At 43.8% G+C, this 24,477-nt stretch overlaps 1 protein-coding gene across 1 annotated transcript in view; it reads right to left on the reverse strand.

Moving 5' to 3' along the window:
* Positions 1-24,477, reverse strand: part of LOC135210858 (protein LSM12 homolog B-like) — a gene marked incomplete in the record, with an annotated part of 46,492 nt that overhangs the window by 9,574 nt on the left and 12,441 nt on the right. The window contains 1 exon segment of the mRNA XM_064243757.1: positions 10,561-10,705. Coding sequence (XP_064099827.1) covers positions 10,561-10,705 — 145 coding nt within the window.

The following is a 24,477-nucleotide window of genomic DNA, read 5'->3' on the forward strand; positions in this document are numbered from 1 at the left end:
GCGGTCAACTCCTCAGAACCATCCCTGATGGCCTTGTCCATGCAAGACAATACACTGGACAGCTCCCCCAGACTAATGGAATCAGGACTTCTGGACCTGGCATCCAAAACTCCTAGACACCAGTCAAGAAAGTTAAAGACCTCTAGAGTCCTGAAGAGGCCTTTAAGATGGAAGTCTAGCTCGCTATGAGTCCAAGAGACTTTAGAAGATGGCAGAAAAGATCTTCTGGAGGCATCCACAATACTTCCAAAATCGCCTTGAGCCGAAGCTGGAAGTTTAACTCCGACGTTTTCTCCCGTCTCGTACCACATACCAGCTTTCCCACAAAGTCTTGAAGGCGGCAGAGCGAAAGAAGTCTTGCCTGAAGCCTTCCTCCTTTCCATCCAGTCGTGGACTTTGCGAAAAGCTTGCTTCGTGGAAAGCGACTTCTTCATTTTCACAAAGCCCGAGATCTTAGAAGCTTTGGATGACGAAAACTGAGAGGGAGGAGTTTGCAGAGCTTCAAGCTGAAATGTATCTCCAAACACTGATTGGAGAAGACGAGTCAAAACTTTGTAGTCCGTCGAGACTGGAGCCAACTGCTGTTCCTCATCCACTTCGACGAAAGCGTCACTAACTTCCTCTTCAGACACTGGAGAAGTCGGAGGAAGTAAAGAAGAATCAAGAGCCTTCTCAAAAGAGAAGGAGCGGCGAACAGGTAGAGTTCCCGCTTCCGCCTGCGCTTGCGGTGTTGGGAAACTGGCGTCCACAGGTGTGCGTCCACAGGTGTGTCTCTCTAGAAGTAATCACATCTTGAAGTTGCTGCTGCAGTGACTGAAGAATCTTCCATGTAGGTGAAGCCTCCTTTTCTGGGGAGGGGCTGATCCTGTGAGCAGGAGAGTGGCGAGGGGACGCCTTCTTCCTACTCCCAGGAACCGCCACTTCACGCACCTTAGAGCGACTGCGGTGCTCGAAAGAGTCATCAAGTAAAGACTCCACATCCGAAGAATCCTTACGCTTCTTCTGCGGAGGAAAAGCAGCGAACGCACTCTCTGGAGAAGAGCAAAGTTCCGGAGAACAACTTGGACGTGAAGCGTCCCGAACACGAGCCGTCCTTTTCAACGGACGTGATGCAGCATGAGAGCTCCACCCCTTGCGCGGGGAGGACGCCTCTGAAGACGAAAAGCACTCCTTGAGGAGACGTGCACGCGCACGCTCCTTGGCAGTCTGGGTAGATTAAACAGAAGCTGCCGAGGGCACATCAGATCGGTGGGATCTCTCGTAACCCTCTTTCGGCTTTCGACATGCTCTCTCCCCGTAACCTGGGAGTCAAACAGAGGTCTAGGCCTAGAGGCAAAATGAGGCCGATCTGACGCACCCTCCACTACACAAGGGGCACTTTCACTGAACTTTAGCACTTCACTTTTGCTATCAAGAGCCATCACTTTCCAAGTTACGAATCGACTCAAGAATCAAAGATAAAGTATTACCTTCTACAGACACTGCTTCAGGGCCCAAAGGCAACACTACAGGGTTAGGAGCATTAACTACAGAAGAAGGGTTAGCAGGAGAATCATTAAAATCTTGCCTACCCGAAACACTCCTGGAGGAAGACGACCTTAACCTATCCCGCTCAAGTTTCTTAAGATAGGTTTCATACGCCTTCCACTCAGAATCTGTTAAGCTTTCACACTCCTTACAACGGCTTTCAAACGCACATTCATGTTCCCTGCAAACCTTACATACAGTATGTGGGTCTACTGAAGCTTTCAGTAGCCTACCTCTACATTCAGACTTAGAGCAAAATCTAGCGCTAGCTGAACTAGACCCTGACATCTTGTTCAAAGAAAAATCAATACCAAAGTCAAATCAATCCACTATCAACGTGTGCCTAGCCACTGATCCAATTCAGATACCAAAAAACCAAAAGGGATATTCAAGTAGCCAATAAGTTTCCAAAATCTAGACGGAGGTGCTGCAAACAGATGTTTACAACACCGGCGCCAGAAAAATTATGAATAGAAAATGGGAATGGTTCCTGATACCCGCCTCCCAGCGGCGGGAATGGGTACTAACCACCTGACTCCCACTGCGTGTGTCGTAAGTGTTTAAAATTCTGTCGGACTCGGAAAAATACAGCTATATATATATCTGACAGGTAAGTTTCATGAATAAAATTTTATTTTTTTATGTGAATTGGTACTGCTTTTACATTCATATTAGAGCAAAGATTTTTCTGTCTCTCTCCTCAACAGTATCACGACGCATGATAACTTAAAATTATTCATTCATTATTCCTCAAAAATATAAATGCTCCTTCCCCCTACCTCAAGTTAGCTGTGCATCACCTCAGTGACAAATAATTTTGTTAAATCATTTTTGCTAAATTTTATTGTGAAAAGCTTTGTTCTTTCATTTACTATTTTGTTAATATTGTTCAACTAGACCGTCTCACTCGACGCACCGAACACTGGCTCAATTAAGACTTTTATTTTTTCTGTATTGCATTTGATTGTTTTCATATTTTATCATTATGTTAAATTTATGTGAATTGTTATTGATTTTACATACATACAGTAATATTTTAACCCTCTCTTCTTCTTCTCTCCTCAACATATCAAAGCTCCCTCGTTCAGTCTCAAGTCAGCTGGGCGTGACGTCACTGCGGTTACGTACAATTTTATATGCTAAATGTTATGTTGAAAGCTAAATTTTATTTTTGTACATGCAACTTCCCCGGCAGATATATACTTAGCTATAGTCTCCGACATTCCCGACAGAATTTCAAATTTCGTGGCACACACTACAGGTAGGTCAGGTGATCTACCCTTCCACCGCTGGGTGGCGGGACTAGGAACCATTCCCGTTTTCTAATCAGATTTTCTCTGTCGCCGGTTCCAACAACACCCTTGTTGATTCCTACTGATTTTGATTTTCGTTTTTCGCTTGCCGTGGATCTTCTTGGACTGTCTATTTGGTGACGTATTGGATCGTTGGCTTGGCATATGCTTTTATGGATTGTTATTAGGATTTTGCTTTTTGATTAACTCTAAAATGTCTGACTCTGGTAATGTATATAGTGTGTGTGTAATGGAGGGATGTAAGGTGAGACTACCGAAGGGTTCTGTAGATCCTCACACTGTATGCATGAGGTGTCAGGGGAATGAATGTTCAATTAATAATCCTTGTACGGAATGTGAAGGTTTGAATGAGGAAGGATGGAATTCTCTATCTTCATACTTGAAGAAGCTAGAGAAGGATAGAGTTAGGAAGGCTTCGTCCAGAAGCGCCAGCAGGTCTCGTTCCAACGAGCTAGTAGAGGGTACTTTAGATCCTAACCAAAATGTAGTAGTTGCATCCTCTCCTACAGTTTCAGCCCCTTCTCCCTTCATCGAACCTGCGGATTCGTCTTCAGAGATGGCTACCATGAAAGCCGCACTATGCAGGATGGAGTTGCAATTGCTTGCGATGCAAGGTAAGAGTGCTGTGAATAGTGAGTGCAGTGTTCCCATTGTAGTGAAGGACTCAAAACTGGTCATCAGGGACCGAAGGGTTTTAAGTCTTCGCTACGAAGTCAGGGACGAAATCGAGCATCACCGATCCCCATCCCCTTGAGTGCTTAACATCGAAGGAAAGACCATACTCCCGGAGTGGCTCGAAAGGTCTGTGAGTCAAGTTCCTAAGAACGAGAGTCACATCCCACCCCGTGGGCCTGAGTTCCCTGGGTAGGCAAGACCTCTCAAAGCTCTTCATCAAGAGTGGGATTTCCATGGAAGTGGAAATGTCCACTTCTCGCAGTTTAAGGACTAGGACTAGAGCGGCTCTGTAGCCTTTAACTGCGGAGACGGAGAGGAGCTTCTCTCGGCGAAGGAAGACGAGGAAATCCGCTAACTGCTGAAGAGTGGCTCTGAATGGAGAGAGACCCTGTCCACGACACCAACCATAGAAGACGGACCACTTCCCCTGGTACGCTGCTGCAGGGGACTGTCTGAGGTACCGGGTGTGAAGTGAGGGGTGGCTGCGACTCGAAGGGTAGTAGATATCCCTCCCGAAGGACATCCACTATCCAGGTCTTGGCTCCACAGCGCTGCCAAGTTGCCCAATGGCTCGCCAGGCAACCCCCCACCTTCCGGCAGCAGGTGAGGGGGAACGCCGTCCCTAGCGTTTCCCCTTCTTCGACTTCCTCTTCGTGGCTCCTCTTCGGGAGAAGCAGGTCTGGGAGGAGGGCTGACGTTCATTCCTTACAGAAGAAGTCGAAGGCTAGGTCTTTCCTCTCAGCCTCGACAAGGAAGATGTCCTGGCCACAGAGGAAGAGCTAGCCAAGCTCTGAGGCTTAGCCGCAGCGACTCGAGACTGCCCAGAAGCCTTCGAGACTGCCTGGTGTACTAGGCGGTCACTGTCTTCAGTGCGCCGCTGTTCCACAGCAGCGTCTACCATCTCTCTAAGGAAGAGAGAGGAGGAACCCAGCAATGGTCCGTTCCTAAGACCTAGCGCTGCCTCACGCCCTGCCAACCTGGTCACTCGAGTGAGGACTGTGTCCCAACATCTCAGTACCAGGTTGGCCGTCTGGTGGGCGAGGTAGTAAATGGCCCTACCTCCAGACTGACAGTCTCCCGAACGCCGGGTCCCTTTCGGGAGTGGTGTCCCGAGGAGGCCACGACTCTGGACACTATGAGGGACCACAAATCCAGCCAGGAGACTGCTTGGAATGCTGCCATGGCAGTCGCTTCCAAGGCCTGTGCATCTTGCTGCGAGAACAAGAGATTCTCGGACAGCAGGTGATGGAAGGGCACCCCGGGAGTTAGCCTAGCTATCTCCGGGTTAACCTGCTTCGTCGGCAGCGGGTCCTCCGATGGCACGTAGAAATGCTGCTGTCGCGGTAGAGGAGGGGGGAGAAGCTTGGTCGACTTGCTGGACCTAAGCGATCCCTCCTGTCTGGAGACGAGAGAGTTCACTTGGCCCAGCACATCGTCGGCCAAGGAGGACCGGGGCAGACCCACCGTCGTCCTGGATTCAGGGCAGACCCACCGTCGTCCTGGGTTCCTTCTTAGGCCCCCAGAACGACTCCAGCCTTGATGGAGGCTCGGAGGGAGGGAGCACCAATCCTTCCCCGAGGTCATTGTGCTGACGAATCAGCGCAATGACCTCGGCAAACGACCTCTAGATCTCGGGGGGTGATCACATCCTGAGGAGATGGACCGTCAAATCCATCTAGGGAGAACACCTCCCGAGATCCTTCTTCCGCAGGAGGAACCATGTCAGACCCCTCGTGGTCTCCTCCAACCACTTCAGCGTACGGTCTGCTCGGTCCCAAGACCGTGCCAGGATCGTAGGCTCTCGTAATCGCCTCACTCCTCCCGGTGTAGCCTGAGGAGGTTGAAGGGATAGGAGAGGACCGTCGCGTCAACCCTGGGAACCGGGGGATCGCTGCAAGAGTGATCGCCAGTCTGGCGGGAGTTGCCTGAGCGACTGCCACCAGTCTCCCGCTCCATGCCTGGGTCCTGCTGGTGAGCAAGCTCAGCGGTCTGGACCCTGGCTGCACGGTCACCATACACTCGCCTCTGACACCAGGAGAAGAGGTACTGGCGGTAGCCGATACCCCTCCTGTTCCCGTCTTCTTCCTTGCAGAAGGAGAGACGGGCCCCGTTCCCAAAGGAACCGGAAGACCAGCGGAAGTCCCAACTGCCCCACCGGAGTGGGGCAGACCCTTAGAAGTCTCTGAGCGAGACTTCTTGGGGGGGGGAGGCCACCTTCTTCTTCCTTGGCTGTAGGGCCTTGGAAGTAGAAGGGGAAGAGGCGGCAGCAGACGACAACAAAGAAGACAACGACGAAGAAGACGACGACACCTTCCTCTTCTTCCTGGACTTCTTCTTTGTCAGCTTCCTCAGGACCACCGTCAGGTCCTCCATCCAGGATGGAGCTGGGGCAGTTGCCGAAGCAAAACATCCCAGCTGCACCTGTCTGGAGGAACCTGCGGTGGGAGCAGCAACACCACGGGCAGGAACAGAGACGGCAGGATCTAGAACTGGAGCAGCAATGACAGGAACTGGTACTGATGGCCGGTCGAGCGGTGAGCTCTTCAGACACTCAAAGTCAGGGACTGGGGCGAGGACTGCAAAACCAGGCAGTGGGGCCGGCTCCTCTCGCGGCAAGAACGACAGCGGGGCCTGCACAGCAGCTGATGGAATCAATGTCATCACGTGCTGCCTATATACCAAGTGAGGCGGAGCAGCATACCCAGGCGTCGATACGGTCGTCGTTGTAGACGTCACCGGGCCAAGCGTCACCGGAGTGGCCAGGCGGTACAGCAGGCCCTGAATGCTGGGAGTGCCTGAAAGGCCCAGCGAGCACCAGACCTGCTCAAGGTCTCCACCTGCAGCGGGAGTCACACCTGAGGAGGCAAGAGTCAGGTTAGTAGTGGGTGGGGGTGGGGGAGTTCTCACCCCAAGTGGACGGAAGACCCCGAGTACAACTGAAGGTCGGGGTGCCGCGCCCCCTCCTCTACACTCGAGAGGTCAAGCGAAGAGGCCGAACGCAACACGTCCCCCAAAGGGGAAGGAGCCATACGAGGGAGCTGGCTAGGTGGGAGGAAAGAAGATGTGTCCATAACCAAAGGTGTCGCTGGAGAGCTATCCAATGACACGTTGGCTGGTTTACACGCTTTCTTCCTCCCCTCGTAGCGCCCCCACTGCTCCTCCGACCACAACATACATACATCACAAGTATCGGTTCGAGAGCATTCTCACCTTCGGCATCGAGTACATAAAGCATGAGGGTCCACACTCTCTAAGGACCTGAAGGCTCTACACTTACGGCCCTCCACACCAGGGCATAGTCTCCGGCTGGCTGGTGGGCGGGGGGGGGGTCTCTCTCTCTCTCCGTCTTGTGGCTTTCCATGGTCACTCACCACAAGATCACAAAAAACAATGAAAAACGAATTAATAGTACTTACAACCACAAGATCACAAAAAACAATGAAAGAGGAATTAATGGTACTTACAAACACACTCCAAGTACTACAGAAATAGAGAGCATTCACAAAAGCACTTCGTAATTGAATGTAGAAAAGCATACGATGATGGCGGGCAGAGCAAGGAAAAACACTTCTATCTCCGACGGCGGCCGAAAGCAAAGTGGAATGTTTACCTCCAGTTGGGCAGAACTCCCGACCATCGGACAAGCAGTTACTACCGAACTACCTTGTTCGAAAGCTTACGATCGGTCCAGCTGCCGCTGTATGTATATTCCATACGTAAAGGACCGATGGTTTGTATTACGTGTTGGAACAAATTGTTTGTATCAACCTTTCCCTACTGCAACCATTTCCATTTCCTCCATCCCCCAACCATTTCGATTTCCTCCATCCCCCAGCCAGCCATGCGCCCTTTTCACCAAATAGTTCGTAAATCATACACGGAAACAAAATTTTAGAAAATGTTGCTTCATATATTGTACTGTTTTATTAATTTACACTCTTCATTTAACATTTGAAGACATTGATAATATAAAAAAAATATGAAAAGGGGACATTTGGGTTGGCCAGAACGAATTTTCCTCATTCTCTTTATTTCTTATGGGGATATTTGTTTCACGTTTTGAACAAGTTGTATTTCGAACAGCCTTCTGGAACAGATTACGTTCGGAGTCTGAGATACTACTGTATACCCTTTAATGAAAAAAAAAAAAGCAAAATATCAATGAAACATTATTTCACTTACAGAATCCACTTATACTGTGCTTAGACTTGAAGTAAAAACCACATTTTCTCTCTCTCTCTCTCTCTCTCTCTCTCTCAAACAGTACATATACATATCCTTTGACCCTTAAACGCCGAAGCGGTATTTTAAAAATCGCTGGCGGCGTTCGCGAGTGAGCGCCGAAGAGGAAAAGATTTTTTTTTTTTAAATTACAGCTCGCTTAGCTTTCAAGATTAAGAGTTAATTTTTGGCTCCTTTTTTGTCATTGCCTGAAGTTTAGTATGCAACCATCAGAAATGAAAAAAAATATTATCATATATAAATATTGGGATATATGACAGCGCGAAAAAAAATTTCATAATTGTATTCAAATCGCGCTGTGAGCAAAACGGTTAAAGCTAACGAGGTAATTTCTTTTTGTTGTATTGTACACTAAATTGCAATCATTTTGGTATACAACACATTGTAAAACGATCAAGGCAACACATAGAAAATATTATCACAAAATGATGCATGAATTTGTAACATGCGGACATAAAAAAAAGAAGTTTTCAAAAATTCACCATAAATCGACATATTGTGCTATAGACTTCCTGTTTGTTGCAAAATGAAGGTAATTGATTGAATATTACTAGACTGTAAGTGTCGTAGCTTACAATTGCAGTTTTTGACCATTTCGGCCGAGTTAAAGTTGATCGAAGGACGAATTTTTCTATTTATCATTATTTATATGAAAATATTTCAAAACTGATAAAAGCTACAACCATGGGTTGTTTTTAGATGTATTCTTCATGAAATTGTGCACATTTTCATATATAAAACCTCATGTAACAGCTAATTTAAAATGGTGCAAACATTACGACAATCGGACGAAAAAAGGTATGATTTTTATGGAAGAGTTACCGCGCGGACGTAAGGAAAAAGTTTATTTCATAAATTCACCATATATCAAAATATTGTGTTAAGAGACTTTCAATTTGTTGCAAAATAAAGGTAAATGATTGAATATTACTAGAATGTCATAGTTTTAGCCTACAATTGCATTTTTTGACCATTTCGGTCGAGTCAAAGTTGACCGAAGGTTGAAATTTTGGCACTTATCGTTATTTATATGAAAATATTTCAAAACTGATAAAAAGCTACAACCATGGGTTGTTTATTGTTGTATTCTACATGAAATTGCGCACATTTTCATATATAAAACTTTATGTAACAGCTAATTTAAAATGGTGCAAACATTACGACAATTGGACGAAAAAATTTATGATAAATTCCCCATAAATCAAAATATTGTGCTAGAGACTTCCAATTTGTTGCAAAATAAAGGTAAATGATTGAATATTACTAGAATGTAAGAGTTTTAGCTTACAATTCGTTTTTTTTTAACCATTTCGGTCAAGTCAAAGTTGACCGAAGGTTGAAATTTTGGCACATCGTTATTTATATGAAAATATTTCAAAACAGATAAAAGCTACAACCATGCGTTGTTTTTAGTTTATTCTACATGAAATTGCACACATTTCTATATATAAAACTTTATGTAACGGCTAATTTAAAATGGTGCAAACATTACGACAATCGGACGAAAAAATTTATGATTTTTTCGGAAGAGTTACCGCACGGACGTAAGGAAAAACTTTTTTTTCATAAATTCACCATAAATCGAAATATTGTGCTAGAGACTTCCAATTTGTTGCAAAATGAAGGTAGATGATTGAATATTAGTAGAATATAAGCGTTTTAACTTACAATTGCGTTTTTCGACCATTTTGGTAGAGTCAAAGTTGACCGAAGGTTGAAATTTTGGCACTTATCATTATTTATATGAAAATATTTCAAAACTGATAAAAGCTACAACCATGAGTTGTTTTTAGTTGTATTCTACATAAAATTGTGCACATTTCCATATATAATACTCCATGTAACGGATAATTTAAAACGGTGCAAAAATTATGTCAAAGTGACGAATTAATTTCTGAGATGTGTCACTGATGTTTTTTAGTGCGAGAAGAAAGAAATTCGCGCTTGCACGCCTGGGTAACGATTGAAAAACAAATCAACGCCTAGATCCATGAGCTCCCAGCATCCCCCAAGCGCGCGATTCAAAAGTTTTTGCCTAGTAGGCCTATAACTATTTTTCCGCGAACTTTTAAAAAAACTTTTTTATATCAACATATTTACGTCCAATCGGCACCCAACAGACAATTTATATCAACGTTTAATATGTCCAATCAGCGTTAAAGGGTTAATAAAAAAACAACAGCAAAATATCAATGAAACATTATTTCAATTATTTCACTTAACAGAATCCATTTAAACTGTGCTTTGACTTGATGTAAAAACCAGTTCTCTCTCTCTCTCTCTCTCTCTCATCTCTCATCTCTCTCTCTCTCTCTCTCTCTCTCTCTCTCTCTTATATTTTAATGAAAAATACAGTAATTTCTATATTTTAATAAAAAAAATACAGTAATTAGTGAATACACAGTGTTGCTCTATGAAAAAAAGTGACAGTAATAATCTTAAGATACTGCCCAAAGAAAAATCCGCGAATTAGTGAAAGTTCCCTGTGGAAAAGTGAATTATGTGACCCACAAAAATCCCCAACAGAGTGGACCACAGAAATGTGAAATACATAAAACCAGGGGCCACTGAAATTCCCAATAAAAAACCACAAAAACTAATGTTGCAAACTTAATGAGAAACATTATTTATTCATAAGGTTGTTTTTCCATTCATTCCTGTAACTACTTATACTTTTTTTTTGCAAGAGTAGTTATTATATTGGAAAGTTTGTGAAAACCCTTCATCAACATAAATAAAAAAAAACTGTAAACACAAATGTTAGTCAATCATCTCAAAAGTGAAAACTGCAAAGTTCACTTACAATTTTCCTGATGTAACTAAGTGTTTTCATATTGGGCTCTTTGCTATCCTTATGCTCTCTGACATTTTCTGGTAGATAAGGTGGGTTGATCACAACATGGTTCATCACTAAAATACTGGGACCGACCCAAGTTACCTCTTCTATCCTGGTAAAGGGAAAAACAAAGCAAGAAAAATTATATATTACATATAGTATACACATAATGTAGTTGAAATGTAAGTGACCTGTTATCTTAAAATCAAACAACTTTATTAAACCCATTTATAACCACTTATCACATTGAGTTAGAAATACTGGGTAGTCTAGTTTATTTCCAATTTATTTACATGTTTGCAATGAAAAATGTCAATTTTTTAATTAAGTTGTATTTTTCATAGCTAACAAACCTTTGGTCTTAACATTAGGATAAATCTTCTGGTGCCAGCTGTAGACCAGTTAAAAACAACAACAAAAATTTTATATGCAAGGAATCTGTGGCATCTGGCATCTAAAGTGTAGATGAGGTGGAAGCTGGTTGGCAACCACGCTTGAACTCTGTGACACATTTAGTCATTTTTCCAAGCCAGGATTACAAGAGGGTGGCTAGAGGTGGGCAGTCAATGTTAAGACCTGACTTTTATTAGCAATGAAAAATACAACTGAAAATTTGTCATTTGTTCATCATATGTGGAACAAACCTTCAGTCTTAACATTAAGATAAGACTCCCACTTGGATGGAGGTATAAATCCTGAAACAACTGGAGGTTTGGCACACATGGCCACTCTTCTTAGAAATGAGAGTTGTAAAGAAGAGTAGGTTTTGAAATATTATACATATGGGTATCTAAAATTCAGTCCACTTGTAGTAAATACAATGTAATAAGTCCAGATTCATTGCATAACATGAAAGATAAAGAGAACTACCATATACTCATGTAATAGTCGACTCCATGTAATATTTGACCTAATTTTTTACTGCATATATTAGGATTTTGGGATATACCCTTGTAATCTTTGAGTTTTGATTCTGACAATAAACCTATGGTATGTTAACAATCACTACCATAGTCTAGTCAAAGATTCTGTCACCTAAAACTAATTAGCTAATAGCTTACAATATGTCAATAAAATATATAAAAAATCCCCGGTTATTGCGATCTGTTTTTATGGTGCGAGTTCTGGTTATCAGCGCCATAAGTTGCCAATACGTAATAGTTATAGCACCATAACATACCTAACAGAGGACGCCACGAGCACCTTATAGCGTGCCATAAGGGTGCTTATGGCACCATAAATCGCCGAGTTTCTGTTAATGGTGGTTTTAGCTTATCGGCACACCCCTGGGAACGGAACCCCCGCCGATAACCGGGGACTGCCTGTAATCCAAATTAACTATAATAAACCAAAGAAAAAACTTCTGACTTCCTTTGTTTACAATTGTTTATTTCATAACTACCGAAAGCTTGCCAAGCAAGCGCTGTAACTACTGAACAGTATGGTAATCATGCATTTCTATTCTTTAATCTCTCTTCAACCACTAAAACTAGCAAACACTATAATAACCATTCATTACTATTCTTTAATCTCTATTTACCCAAAGGAGATACCAAAAGCAATAGTGAAACATGTGATAACATTATAACAAAAGAAGATTTCAACAAAACATTTGCTAGCTCTGATGATAGCAATCTCTTTGATGTAATTTAAGTAATTTTCTATTTTATATTTACCTAATTCACTAAGGTTTGTTTTTTCATTAAATGTATTGAATGACTTAATTTTTATCATTTACCCTACATCCTTTTTACCAAAAGAAAAATAGATATATGATTCTTTGTGAATTGTAAGTGAAGAGAAATCAGCTGATGAAATACAAATGGCAGCTAATACTTGCTTACATTCAGGATATGTAGGTTAAGAGCAAATGGCTTCCCCACAAGCATGAGGAGCTTGTCTCTAAGAAGAGATCCATGTTTGACACCAAATGGAGGACATGGTCTACTCTCTGGTTACTGGTATACAGCATATGAGGCTATCTCAAAGTTTGTGGCTAAAATATACTGTCAAAACTGGACAAACATCTAATGCAATATTCATTCAAGTGAAAATAACCACCGCATAAATTGGATTGGTAGTTCAGTAATTGCAAGATCAAAAGATATTTTATCACAAAATCTTTTAGAATCTGCCATTATACAACTTACTTCCCATTGTAATTTTAATTTTAGTTGTGGCCAGTTTCATTTAGACCGTTGTATTTGTAACATGTTTAAGAATGACCTCAAGGATACAATCACAGGCTTGAATACAAATTAGTTGCCTCATAGATATTTTCATTGTATATGTATGTTTAATATGTTTTGTGAATTGCCTCATAGATATTTTCATTGTATATGTATGTTTAATACGTTTTGTGAATAAATTCTGTTTACCAAATTTTTGAATGTGGTCAATTGCTACCCTGTATTATCCTTTTTCTGGGTTCGACCTGTGTCGGCCGGTGAAAAATCCCTGTAGCTCATTTTTCAAGTATAAATAAACTCTAGATATACCAGAGAAAAAGCTAGCATGGTATGCTGAAGTTACTACCCTCAGCGCGATCACCCCGAAGGGTGTCGGTATAAGTAAAGGGGCGTTGTGGAAACCACAATACACAGGGCCTTCGCCACTTAGAATATTCCTTCCCAAAATCCCCTTCCGCGGTGGGAGCCATCACAACGAAACCCACCGCCAACTCCTCTCGCCACTACTGCTAATACCCACGTGCTCTTCCTCTCATTCCTGTACTAGAGATTGAGTGTGATACACGCATTTCGCTGCTCCAGGATTTTTTCCCCTTATTTCATTAATGATGGCATCGCAAGGTTCTTCTGCTTCTAAGTCGAGTACCCCAATTTGGTTTTTCATATAGCATTTAGTCGAAAATGTAATATTTTACTGCCTCGGCACCTCAAGATATGTTGTGGGTGCCGCCGGCTGAGCGGCCATTTTGGGTAGTCGGTGCAGCACGAGGTGATTTCACACACCAATCTATCAAAGAATAATTAGGTTATAGACGTTATTTGACCATTAATTAAGGGACTGGCGCTCGTCCCAGCAGTGAATTCGTTTACTTAATAATCAATAGTTGACTAAATGATAAGTTAGTCTAGCGTACGCTTTAGTAAAGTTCGCCATGAGTTCGCGTAAGGGACGAGCGTCAGTCCTTATTATTATTTATATTATATAGTTTATTATGTGTTATTTCGTACATAACCTAATTCTAGAGGCGGTCGAGTTGGCCCTATCCTTTCCCTAGAACCAACCTAGCCTAGGCTAGGCTTGGCTGGTAGCCTATGTGTTCCTTCCTAACACCCCATACATTATGGGACTTACCTTCTTGTCAGTCTGGACTGATAAGTTAGTCTAGTAGGTTTAGTAGAGTTCAACCCGCCCTGCCGGTCTGGGTCGAAAAATTCGTCCTAGTAGGTCTGGTCGAGGATTATCGTCCTTCCTATTTGGCAAAGGAGGTTATAGGCCTACCTTGTCTAGTACGGTGGTAGCCTGGTACACTGTTGGCGTCCCCAAGCAGGAATATCATTCTATTTACTTACCTAATTCTCGGGCAACTCTTCCATAAACCTCTTTTTGTGTATTGTATGAACCCAAATGTATGGCTGGTCGGTTAAGCCTGGCCTACCTGGCATAGCCTCTTGATCGGGTGTGTCCACTACCAATCGCGACGAGCCACGGCCAGTCTGCGAATCTCCAAAGAGAAGTAGGCTATATAGCCTAGATTGGTTCCACCTCTGTTCGAGTGGGAACCAGGCATTCACGACCGGCCATGCATACAATCCCTTTCCCCCCCTCCCCCTCCTTCTACAAGGTGGGGAGGGAGGGAGTTACCATATGTAGACTTGACCCATTACGCTCCATGTACAGCTCCGGCGACCCAGTGGTCTACCACCACAACAGTCGTTCGGGAACGCCGAATGTTGTGTGAAAGTAACTTCGGTATGAAACGTCTCGTTCTCTGTATCTCCGCCGCTCCGGTAAGAGTGGAGGTAGGGGATGAAACAATCCTCCTACTATATAGCTAACGGCCCCCTCCGGTCTCTATAGCTTCACCCCTCTGCTCCTTCCGGCATAGGCAGGGGACAAGGAACCGACTCGTTTCCTAGACGGAGCTCCGGCGATAGTACTATTTACAGCTCCGGTCTCGTAAGGGACCAGTAGTGTGAAGAACTTCACACTCGCTGTCCAATAACTAAATCTAGTATGGCCAAATCTCAATTTCATTCCTTTCTAAGCTCCGGCATAGAAGGAGAATAACTTGTTCATCTACAGTATCCGTAGCCATCTGTCTCCGCCGTATATGCCGAACAAAGATAATTATAAGTAGTAGTAGGATTCGTCCTATCCTTCCGGCATAAGCGGATGGCAGGTTTTACAATAACGAACCAAACATTCTCCAGGGTGAGGAATGAGATTAGACCATACATATTAAAGTGTAGGCTTTTATCAGGTATAGATTTAAGCTTAACTACTAGAATAAGGTGCATGTACTCTTCGGAGTTATCCCCGTCTCGAAGCTCGGGACTCATGTACACTTTCTATTACAGATGGTCCGTTGTCAGGCGGAGGGTTGCCACGCTTCGCTGGGCAACTCGTACGGCCTCGTAGTTTGTCGCTCGCATGCTAAATGCGCGGTTCCCTTCGACAACTACATGGTCAGGCATCCGGACGCCTGCACCGTTTGTTACGACATGGTGCTAACCTTGTCTGAAGAGCAGATACATAACACTTAAATAAAAGATGTTATACGTTGACTTACGATTATGCATTACATTATAACCAAAAGGTGTTATATGCTTGATGTACGTTTATACATTAAAATTATATATTTAATATAATTCTTCCTTCTAGATGAAACTCTAACCCGAGTTTTCTCTTACAGGCGGATCCAGCTACCCGCCACGAAGCGAAGGTAGCTCTCCGAAAGTGGGTCGCGGGGTTTGGCAAGAACGTGCCCAAAGGACAGCCATACGTGCTGGACGCTAGGTTGTTCTCCCTGCTTTTTTCGGGAGCCAAAGCAACAACGGCCGTGCCAGCGGAAGTCGCTGAACCCCTCATCGAAGCCATTCAAGTTGCGACAATGCCAGGGCCTGAGGAGCAGGAGGACCTTATGGAGGATGTGGCGGCGATGAACATTCATACCGAACCCCTGGCTACGGACGATCAGGTAGGTGGGGAGGTAAGTGAGCAGTGTCTCATATTTAGCCCTACTCCTTCTTCCTCTTCTTCCTTCAGGGGCTTCTCAGGGCCCTCTCCTAATCTATCAGGAGCGCTTTCTTTCGCCCCAAAAGTCAAGTTTGTGAGACCTAAGACTCTAAAGAAGGTCTCCAAACCAGCTCCGTCAGCGGCGAAGGAGTTGTCCTCGGCCCCCCAACCGTCGACATCCTCCGGCCCATCGCCTGCTGCCATGAACCCTTCCTCTGCTATGGGGGCAAGATTAACTCCTGTTCATATGGCGGCGGAGCACAGGTTTGATCTTGAAGCCTTCACTAGCCTTCTCCTGGAGAAAGTTAGTAGAGTTATAGACCAGAGGCTAGAAGCTGCATGTCTCTCCTCGGCACCAGACCCCTCCGGCCAGGCTTTCTTGTCACTGACAGAAAGGATTAGACCGCTCGAGGAGATGCTTTCCGGACTCTTCCACTCTGGAGCTCCAGCCTTGTCTATGGTAATGCCAGACGCATCTAAACTCCCCGCATTTGATAAGGAGAACCCGTGGAGACAGGCTCTGCATGCCCCGTTCTCCGACGGAAAGTTGACAAATGAAGGATGCGGGACCCGACCTATCGAAGACTGAGTTCTTCCCACCCGGGCTTCAATTTCCCTTCCCTGGTTTCGTGAGCTTAGCGAAACATGCGCTTGTTAGGGTCGATAAGGTCCCTAAGGAAACGGTTATCTTTCCTAGGGAACAGGCACAAGCGACTTGGGTTCGATCCCTCACTGATTGGGGCTGCGTCAACACTAAGTTGATGCCCCACAAGGGAAAATACAGAATTTTCGTGACCCCAGATGGTGTTCCGTCACCCTGTACCTCCAAGGTGGCGGAGCTAACATTACAAGCAGCAACAGAGGACAAGCCGTTGCCAATACTCAGAGAGACAGAGGCTACCTCCCTCTTGCTACCTACCGGAGCAGACTTTTGGACGGACGCTCCAGCCACATTTACCACGGGTAAGCTAGACCCGGATTGCGCCTCCGACCTTTTCTCTGAAAGGCTGCCGAGAATTTCGGATCACTTGGTGAAGACGGAGTTCGAGGCTAGGATCAGGTTATCCAGATCCATCAACTCCGTCACAGCGGCGGAGCTAGTAGCCTCTGCTACAGACCTTTAAAGCGGTTCTGTACGACTTTGTTATAGCCAGAAGGGCTTGTAGAAAGCACATTCTGGCTGGGGCTTCCATCAAACATGAGCCCAATAGATTGATTAAGTCATCAATCTGGGGAGATAACCTCTTCCCTAAGGAAGAGGTTAACAACATCCTACATGAAGCCTCCAGGGCCAACCAGAGCCTAAGAGTCCGATGGGGTCTCCCCTTCAAATGTCAGTTTGAAGGATCCTCTCAGCAAGTTAGGACCAAAAAGAAGGCAAGACGGTATAACCCATACCACACAGCCCGACTGCAAACTTTTATGCAGGCAGTACCGGTGTCACAGGTGGGGAAGCCTTCTACTTCTAAGGCTCCTCCCCAACAGTTTGTGCTAGTGCAAACCCCCACACCTCCTCAACCCTCTACTTCCACGACAATGGTACCATCCCCGGCCTTCAACCCAACCTATGAAGTGAAAGATCTCTTTCGCTCATACAACTGGCATGCCGGAAGTAGCCGAGCCAGGGGCAGCTCATGGTTACGTACCGGTTCCAGAGGCAGGGGCTTCAGGGGAAGTAGAGGCACCAGACCTGCTGCCAACCTGTGAGAGATCTCAGGTAGGAGGGAGGCTATACCTATTCCGGGACCGTTGGACCTTCAGTCCATGGGCCCACAGTATAGTCTCGAAAGGCCTAGGCTAGAAATGGGAGAAGGGCCCTCCTCTACCAGAAACCCACGGCGGAGTTTTTGGACTACACCAAAGATCTCCTCCAAAAGAGAGCCATAAGGAAGGTGAAGAACCTGAGATTCCAGGGATGGTTGTTCAGTGTCCCAAAGAAAGACTCAGCCAAGAGAAGAGTGATACTAGACTTGTCGCGTCTCAACTCTTACATTCAATGCGACAAGTTCCACATGCTGACGATCTCGCAGGTACGGACCTTACTTTCCCGTGGGGCCGTCACCACCTCTATAGATCTTACAGATGCATACTATCTCGTTCCAATAGCCAGGAACTTCTCCCCGTACCTGGGATTCAAACTAGGCAAAAAAGCCTACTCATTCAGGGTCATGCCCTTTGGACTCACCATTGCGCCCAGGGTATTCATAAAAACTAGGAGAAACGATAGTTCAGGAACTGAGAAAGAAAGGTACAAAGGGGCATCGCTTAATCGCGGATCAGCAATCACGGAATCAGTCATTCACGGGTTTTTATCTTGGACCGCTTCTCATGCTATATCGCTGGTATGAATCGCAGGTTGCGTATGCGATGTTTATCGGTAGGCTAAGCCTCGGACGCGGTCCGATAATCACCAACATACATGAAACAACTCACATTATGATTAACTGACAATAAAGGTAATAAAACTATTCTCACTTTATACATTATTGGCATATCTTCATAATAAATAGCCTATTCAAGGTATATGTATGACGTTCACTGGTTAACTAAACCTAGTTGCAGTGCGATAACCACCAACATACATGAACAGATTCACATTACAATATTAACTGACAATAAAGGCAATAAAACCATTCTCACCTTATATATTATAGGCATATCTCTGAATTAAGTTCCACTCAGTAACTAAAAACAGTGATGATACTGGTAAAACGACATCAGTTGCTTATTTTAAGAATGTAAACAAAACCAGAATGCAAATGGTAGATCGCTATGTTCATATCATAATACTATAATAATTATGCTAATAATACATGCAGTATGAGTAGACACAGTAAAACAACAGTTTTATTAAAATGATCATTATTCTCAATACAAAACTATTATTCAACTTTTGTTAATGAATATCTCTCAATGTTACAACCTAATCAAACAACAGTCTCTCTCTCTCTCTCTCTCTCTCTCTCTCTATACGTATATAGAGAAACAACTGATTGCTGACGTCATCTGCCATAACTATTGAGCGTTTATTGAGTTGTGTTTAAGTTGTCATTGCTGATATTCAATGGTGGCTTCCAAAGGTAAAAATAAAAGACATTTTTACTCATTCTTCAAGTAATGGAGATCTGAAGAAAGAATCTCTCTCTCTCTCTCTCGAAGAGTAAACGAAATACGTAAAACCATTTTTTACTTTATATATTATCGTCATATCTTCGTAATAAAAATACTATTCGTGGAATAATTTCATATCAGTGAAATCAACTTTTATCTATGCGAAGCCAGCCAGCTGACAAAATGTACGTAGTATATGAAAATTAAATTATGGTAGCGTTCACAGCAAGATTATCTTTCGAAATTGTAATAATGTGGGAATATACATAACATTAATTTTCAATGCACAATATCATTGTTATTTGGTAGTAAATTGTCAGGAGTTTGTGGCATGATGAAACAAACAAAATAAAGTTTTCCTTGTAGGCTACGTGCTTAGAAAAACATGAATAGAATCAGCTTTGCAACTTCGTTTATTTTGATATTTTTAATGATACAATAACTATTATTTGTACTACTAACACATGTAGAAATTTTGCATTTTAATGCTAGCTTTCATTTTCTTGAGGTAATTAGCAAGAAAATTTTCAATCCAGCATCTGGCAGGAAAACTTGCATTTGTTTTCAAGTACATCTAGCATACGCATTTTGACATCAAAACTTTGTAATGTGAAGTTTAATGCGTATTTCTTTTAATCTACTACGTTTGATATATCATGTAAGAAAAACAACAAAATCTTGCAAAACCATTTTCAGGAATTGAACAGAATAGGTTTCGAAATTATTAGGAATCCTGTAACGCAATGTACAAGTACACTGTGTATGTTAGAAACATGTTTGAATCGAAAAAGAGAGCAATCGGTTGAAATTGGCTGGGTGGCATTGATTGTATGATGTGAATTCTTTAGCACTTTATGGAGCAAAATCTAGCAAGAAATTGCCACTCCCATTTGGCAACACTAGCCTGCCCACGTTTTATGTTGTTATTGAGGTCGTGTTCGCCGCGTTCTTTAAATTGTACCCATATAAACAAGTTAATTATGTGGTCCAAAAGCCCCGATTCTTTTACTCTTATGGGAAAAAAGCCTAAACGTCAGATGAAGGTTATTATGTGTAATATATTAACATGTGTTGTGAAGAAAAGAGGCCCACATGAGCATGCATATGTAGGCTTTTAGCTGTAACCCAAAGGCTAGTAAGCTACATATGTACAGTAGCACATATACTACATATATTTTTAAGGCTAATGTTGTAAAATAACTTTGAAACTATTTTTAATTTAGTTTAAGGTGATGGTTGAAGACATATTTGGTAAACTAAAGTATGCAGTTATAAAAATTGGAATATTGGTTGTTGGGTGGGTTAACTATTAAAATAGGCAGTTTTTAGCAATTTTTGAGGGGGGTACCAGGATAACACGGGTATTTACTTATCACGGTGGGTTCTGTGCCCTATCTTCCGCTATTATCGAGGCCCTACTGTATTATGCTGGTAGTCTACTTGGACGACTGGCTGATTTGGGCAACCAGCATGGCAGAGAGCCACGAATCAACCGCCAACGTACTAGAATTTCTGGAATTCCTAAGCTTCCAAGTAAACAGGGACAAATCCAGGTTAACCCCGGCTTCTAAATTCCAATGGCTGGGAATTCAGTGGGACCTGAACAAACACAAGCTATCTCTCCTGCCCAAAAAGGCCAAAAAAATAGCAAAGGCTATAAAGCAAAGTACTTTCTAAAGAACAAGCGAGCTTCTCGATGAGCCCAAGAAAGGATTCTAGGCTCGCTTCAGTTCGCATCTGTCACAGATGTCCTGCTAAAAGCAAGGCTGAAAGACATCAATCAAGTCTGGAGGTCAAGAGCCAACAACAAACTCGGGGACAAGGTTTCGGTTATCCCTCCGATTCTAAAAAAGAGGCTCCGGCCTTGGACGGAACGCCTGAACCTGTCCAAATCAGTACCTCTGCAGTTCCCTCCGCCATCACTAACCATCCACACAGACACTTCTCTGAGCAGTTGGGGAGGGTACTCGCCACACAAAAAAGTTCAAGGAACATGATCAGAGACATTCCCCCAGTTCCATATCAATATCCTGGAGGCAATGGCAGTCTTCTTGACCCTGAAACGCCTGTCTCCATCCAAACAGATTCACAAAAGGATAGTTTTTGGACAGTCTCATAGTGGTACACTGCATAAACAGAAGAGGCTCCAGGTCCAACAAATTGAACCATGTGTTAATAGCAATATTCTTGTTGGCGGAAAGGAATCAATGACATCTGTCAGCAGTTCATCTAGCCGGAGTGAGGAATGTGATAGCGGACTCCATATCCAGGACAACTCCTCTGGAATCAGAATGGTCTCTAGACAGCAAATCCTTCAATTGGATTGCAAATCAGATTCCAAACCTCCAAGTGGACCTATTTGCCACGGAAGCCAATCACAAACTACCTGTTATGTAACTCCCAACCTGGACAGTTGAGCTTTCGCAACCGATGCAATGTCCCTAGATTGGAACAACTGGCAGAGGATTTATCTCTTTCCGTCAGTGAACCTTCTATTAAAAGTGCTACACAAGCTAAGATCCTTCAAAGGGAAAATAGCTCTGATAGCTCCCAACTGGCCAAAGAGCAACTGGTTTCCACTTCTCATAGAATTGAAACTCAGTCCCCAACTGATACCGGCCCCGGAGCTGACGCAAGTAGTACAAACTCAGACTGTCTCAGCTTCCTCTAGAATTCTGAATGCCCTAACTTTATGGACTTCATGAAATTTGCAGCTCAGAAAGATGCAAGTATAGATCCTCTGAACATTCTATTTATAGAATCTGATAAGAGAGAGTCCACAATTAGGCAATATGATTCAGCAGTAAAGAAACTAGCCAAGTTTCTAAAGGATTCAAACATTCACGAAATGACTACAAATTTGGCAATCTCCTTCTTTAGGTCATTGTTTGAGAAGGGTCTAGCTGCCAGTACTATTACCACAGTAAAATCAGCCCTGAGGAAAATCTTCCAAATAGGCTTTAATATTAATCTTTCAGACGCTTACTTTTCTTCTATCCCAAAAGCATGCGCCCGTTTGAGACCAATAGACTGCCCTCAGTCGGTTTCTTGGTTCTTAAATGACGTACTTAAACTGGCTTCAGACTCAAATAATGATTCATGCTCCTTCTCAACTCTATTGAGGAAGACACTGTTTCTAGTAGCACTGGCATCAGGAGCTAGAATATCTGAACTATCAGCTCTCTCCAGAAACCCAGGCCATGTCGAGTTCCTCCCGTCAGGTGAGTGCCTTTCTTTCACACCGGACAGGCAGTTTTTTAGCCAAAAACGAGGACCCACAAAAATAGGTGCAGGACTCCTTGGGAAGATCCTCCTCTTGCGGAAGATAGTTCTTTATGTCCTGTCCATACCCTTAAAACATTCCTGACCAGGACTTCTCAAATAACTTCAGGCCCTCTGTTTGTTAGAGAGAAAGGTGGTACAATCACCTTAAAAGGCATCAAGCAACAAATTCTTTACTTCATTAAAAAAGCAAACCCAGACTCAGTCCAACATGTCCATGACATCCGGGCAGTTGCCACATCAATTAATTACTTTCAAAACATGAACTTTGAGGACCTGCAGAAGTATACAGGTTGGAAATCTCCGGCAGTTTTTAAACGCCACTATTTGAAAAACCTACAGGCCCTTAAATTCACAACTGTGGCGGCAGGAATCATAGTCCTCCCCGAAGAACGGGGCTGACATCCTACCTTTCACCTCTGTTATTCTTTCCCTTTCACTCTCTCCTACCTACATGACTCGCTCGTACTCCCCACCATCCTCTTCTCCGGGCCGGGTTAGATTTGTTCATCCCGCCACCGGAGCTTGTATATAGTGTAAATAGTTATTTGATAGTGCCTTATTGGCCATACCAATTGTGTCCTGCTTGAATTGTAGTTTATTTCAATTCACAAGCTTATTATAATTTCATATTATACTATGATGTTAGTTTTAAGTAGGCTAAAGACTAATTATAGTTTTTCTGGGCTCAGTTCGTGTCGCTGCGCGAAATATCCTTTAATCCATTATTTCTAAGGTAAATGTACTAACACATACCAGAGAATAAATAAAATAAAGAAAAGGTCAGTACAACTGACTCGCTCACCCTCCAAGAGGGTGTCGGTATGAACACTATGGCGAGTGAGACCACTACCACGAACCGCTTGCCAATAGAAATCTCCCACTACAAAATCCCACAAGAAGAGGGGAGCCGACCCACAGAGTGGGCAGCAACTACTACTACTCCATCCCATGCTGCCGACTGCTGCGCCTCTGGTGGTCATCCTTTTCAGTTAGCGCACAGCGTATACACGTGCCCTTTTTTGCTCTGTGTTTTTGTGCCCTTTTTTACTGGATTTATTCATCATGGAGCGTACAGCCATTGCAGCAGCTAAGTTAAGTAATCAGTGTTTATTGCTATTTGGTTTTTTCCGGCCTTGAGTCAGTATTTGCCGTTTTTTAGGTATAAATACGAGCTCTAGGTCGGAAGCATGGCAGCATGGTTCTGCCTCGTGGCGGGTTCGTTCTTGGTCTTCCATACCCAGAACCTTCCCTTACTTATTACGCTCTGTTATTAGTTATCCTATTTACTTTAAGGGTACAGCCTACGTGGTTTATGTCATGCATGCATGTCTTTTCACCTTGAGTAGGCATCTTCCATCCAGACCCTAGCCACAGCTCTTAGTATCGGCCCCGGCTAGCTTTGAGTGGTAGACTTTCTTTCGGGTTAGTCGTACACTTCCATGATTTTTTTCTCCTACTATTTTATTTTTCTTTCTTTACATTTAGTGATTTTGTTTATTAATATATATTATGTTTATGTTAGTGTTCGGCGTCTGGCTTTCACCTAGCCTAGGTTAGTCCTATTTTTGGTCACTTGTGCTTCCGCTCTTCAGTTCGGTTGCTTCTCTATAGCATCTCTTCTGATCAGATCGGTTGTGTCTAGGCTTTATTGTTTCATTGTCCTCTTGTTACCGCTCCGTGGTCACTACGTGATCACGGACAGCCAGACGCCTGTGTCATCTTTTTCCCTCCTCTCTTTCCATAGGGCCGGGGGGGAGGGTTGGTCTGCCCCACGCGCTCTACATAACCCGGCCTCCTCCCTCTCCCCCTAGCGGAGGGAGTAGGGGGCGTACAGACCCAGACTGGATCGACCTCATCAGCTTCTCGGTACGCTCGGATGGCTAGGGGGGGGGAGAGTTCACCCTGATCTTTCTCCTCGCTGTCGCTTCCGTTGCTAGCTCGATCTGTTTGCCCTCTCGCCCTTTCCCACCATAACTGGGGCTCTTTATACTACCGGGAGCTCCGGCATCCACTGGGAAAGGTGCTAGTTACCCTGACGGGCGGACGCGGCATACAGGTCTCTACTAACCACTCCGTCGCGCTGATATCGGCGTCACGCTCCGCCACGCACTGGACTTAGTCCGGTACGTCCCATGTTTTTTTAGGTTTAAGTTTAGTTTTTAATTTAAACTATATTAAGTTTAATTTAAGCTACATTAAACCAAACCTCCCCTCCATTGCATGCTCACACCGGATCTCTCCGGGGTTATAGCCTATTCAGGCGGTAAGGGAGGGGTTATGCCC

Source organism: Macrobrachium nipponense, chromosome 4 (genome assembly GCF_015104395.2).
Source record: "Macrobrachium nipponense isolate FS-2020 chromosome 4, ASM1510439v2, whole genome shotgun sequence".
NCBI lineage: Eukaryota > Metazoa > Arthropoda > Malacostraca > Decapoda > Palaemonidae > Macrobrachium > Macrobrachium nipponense.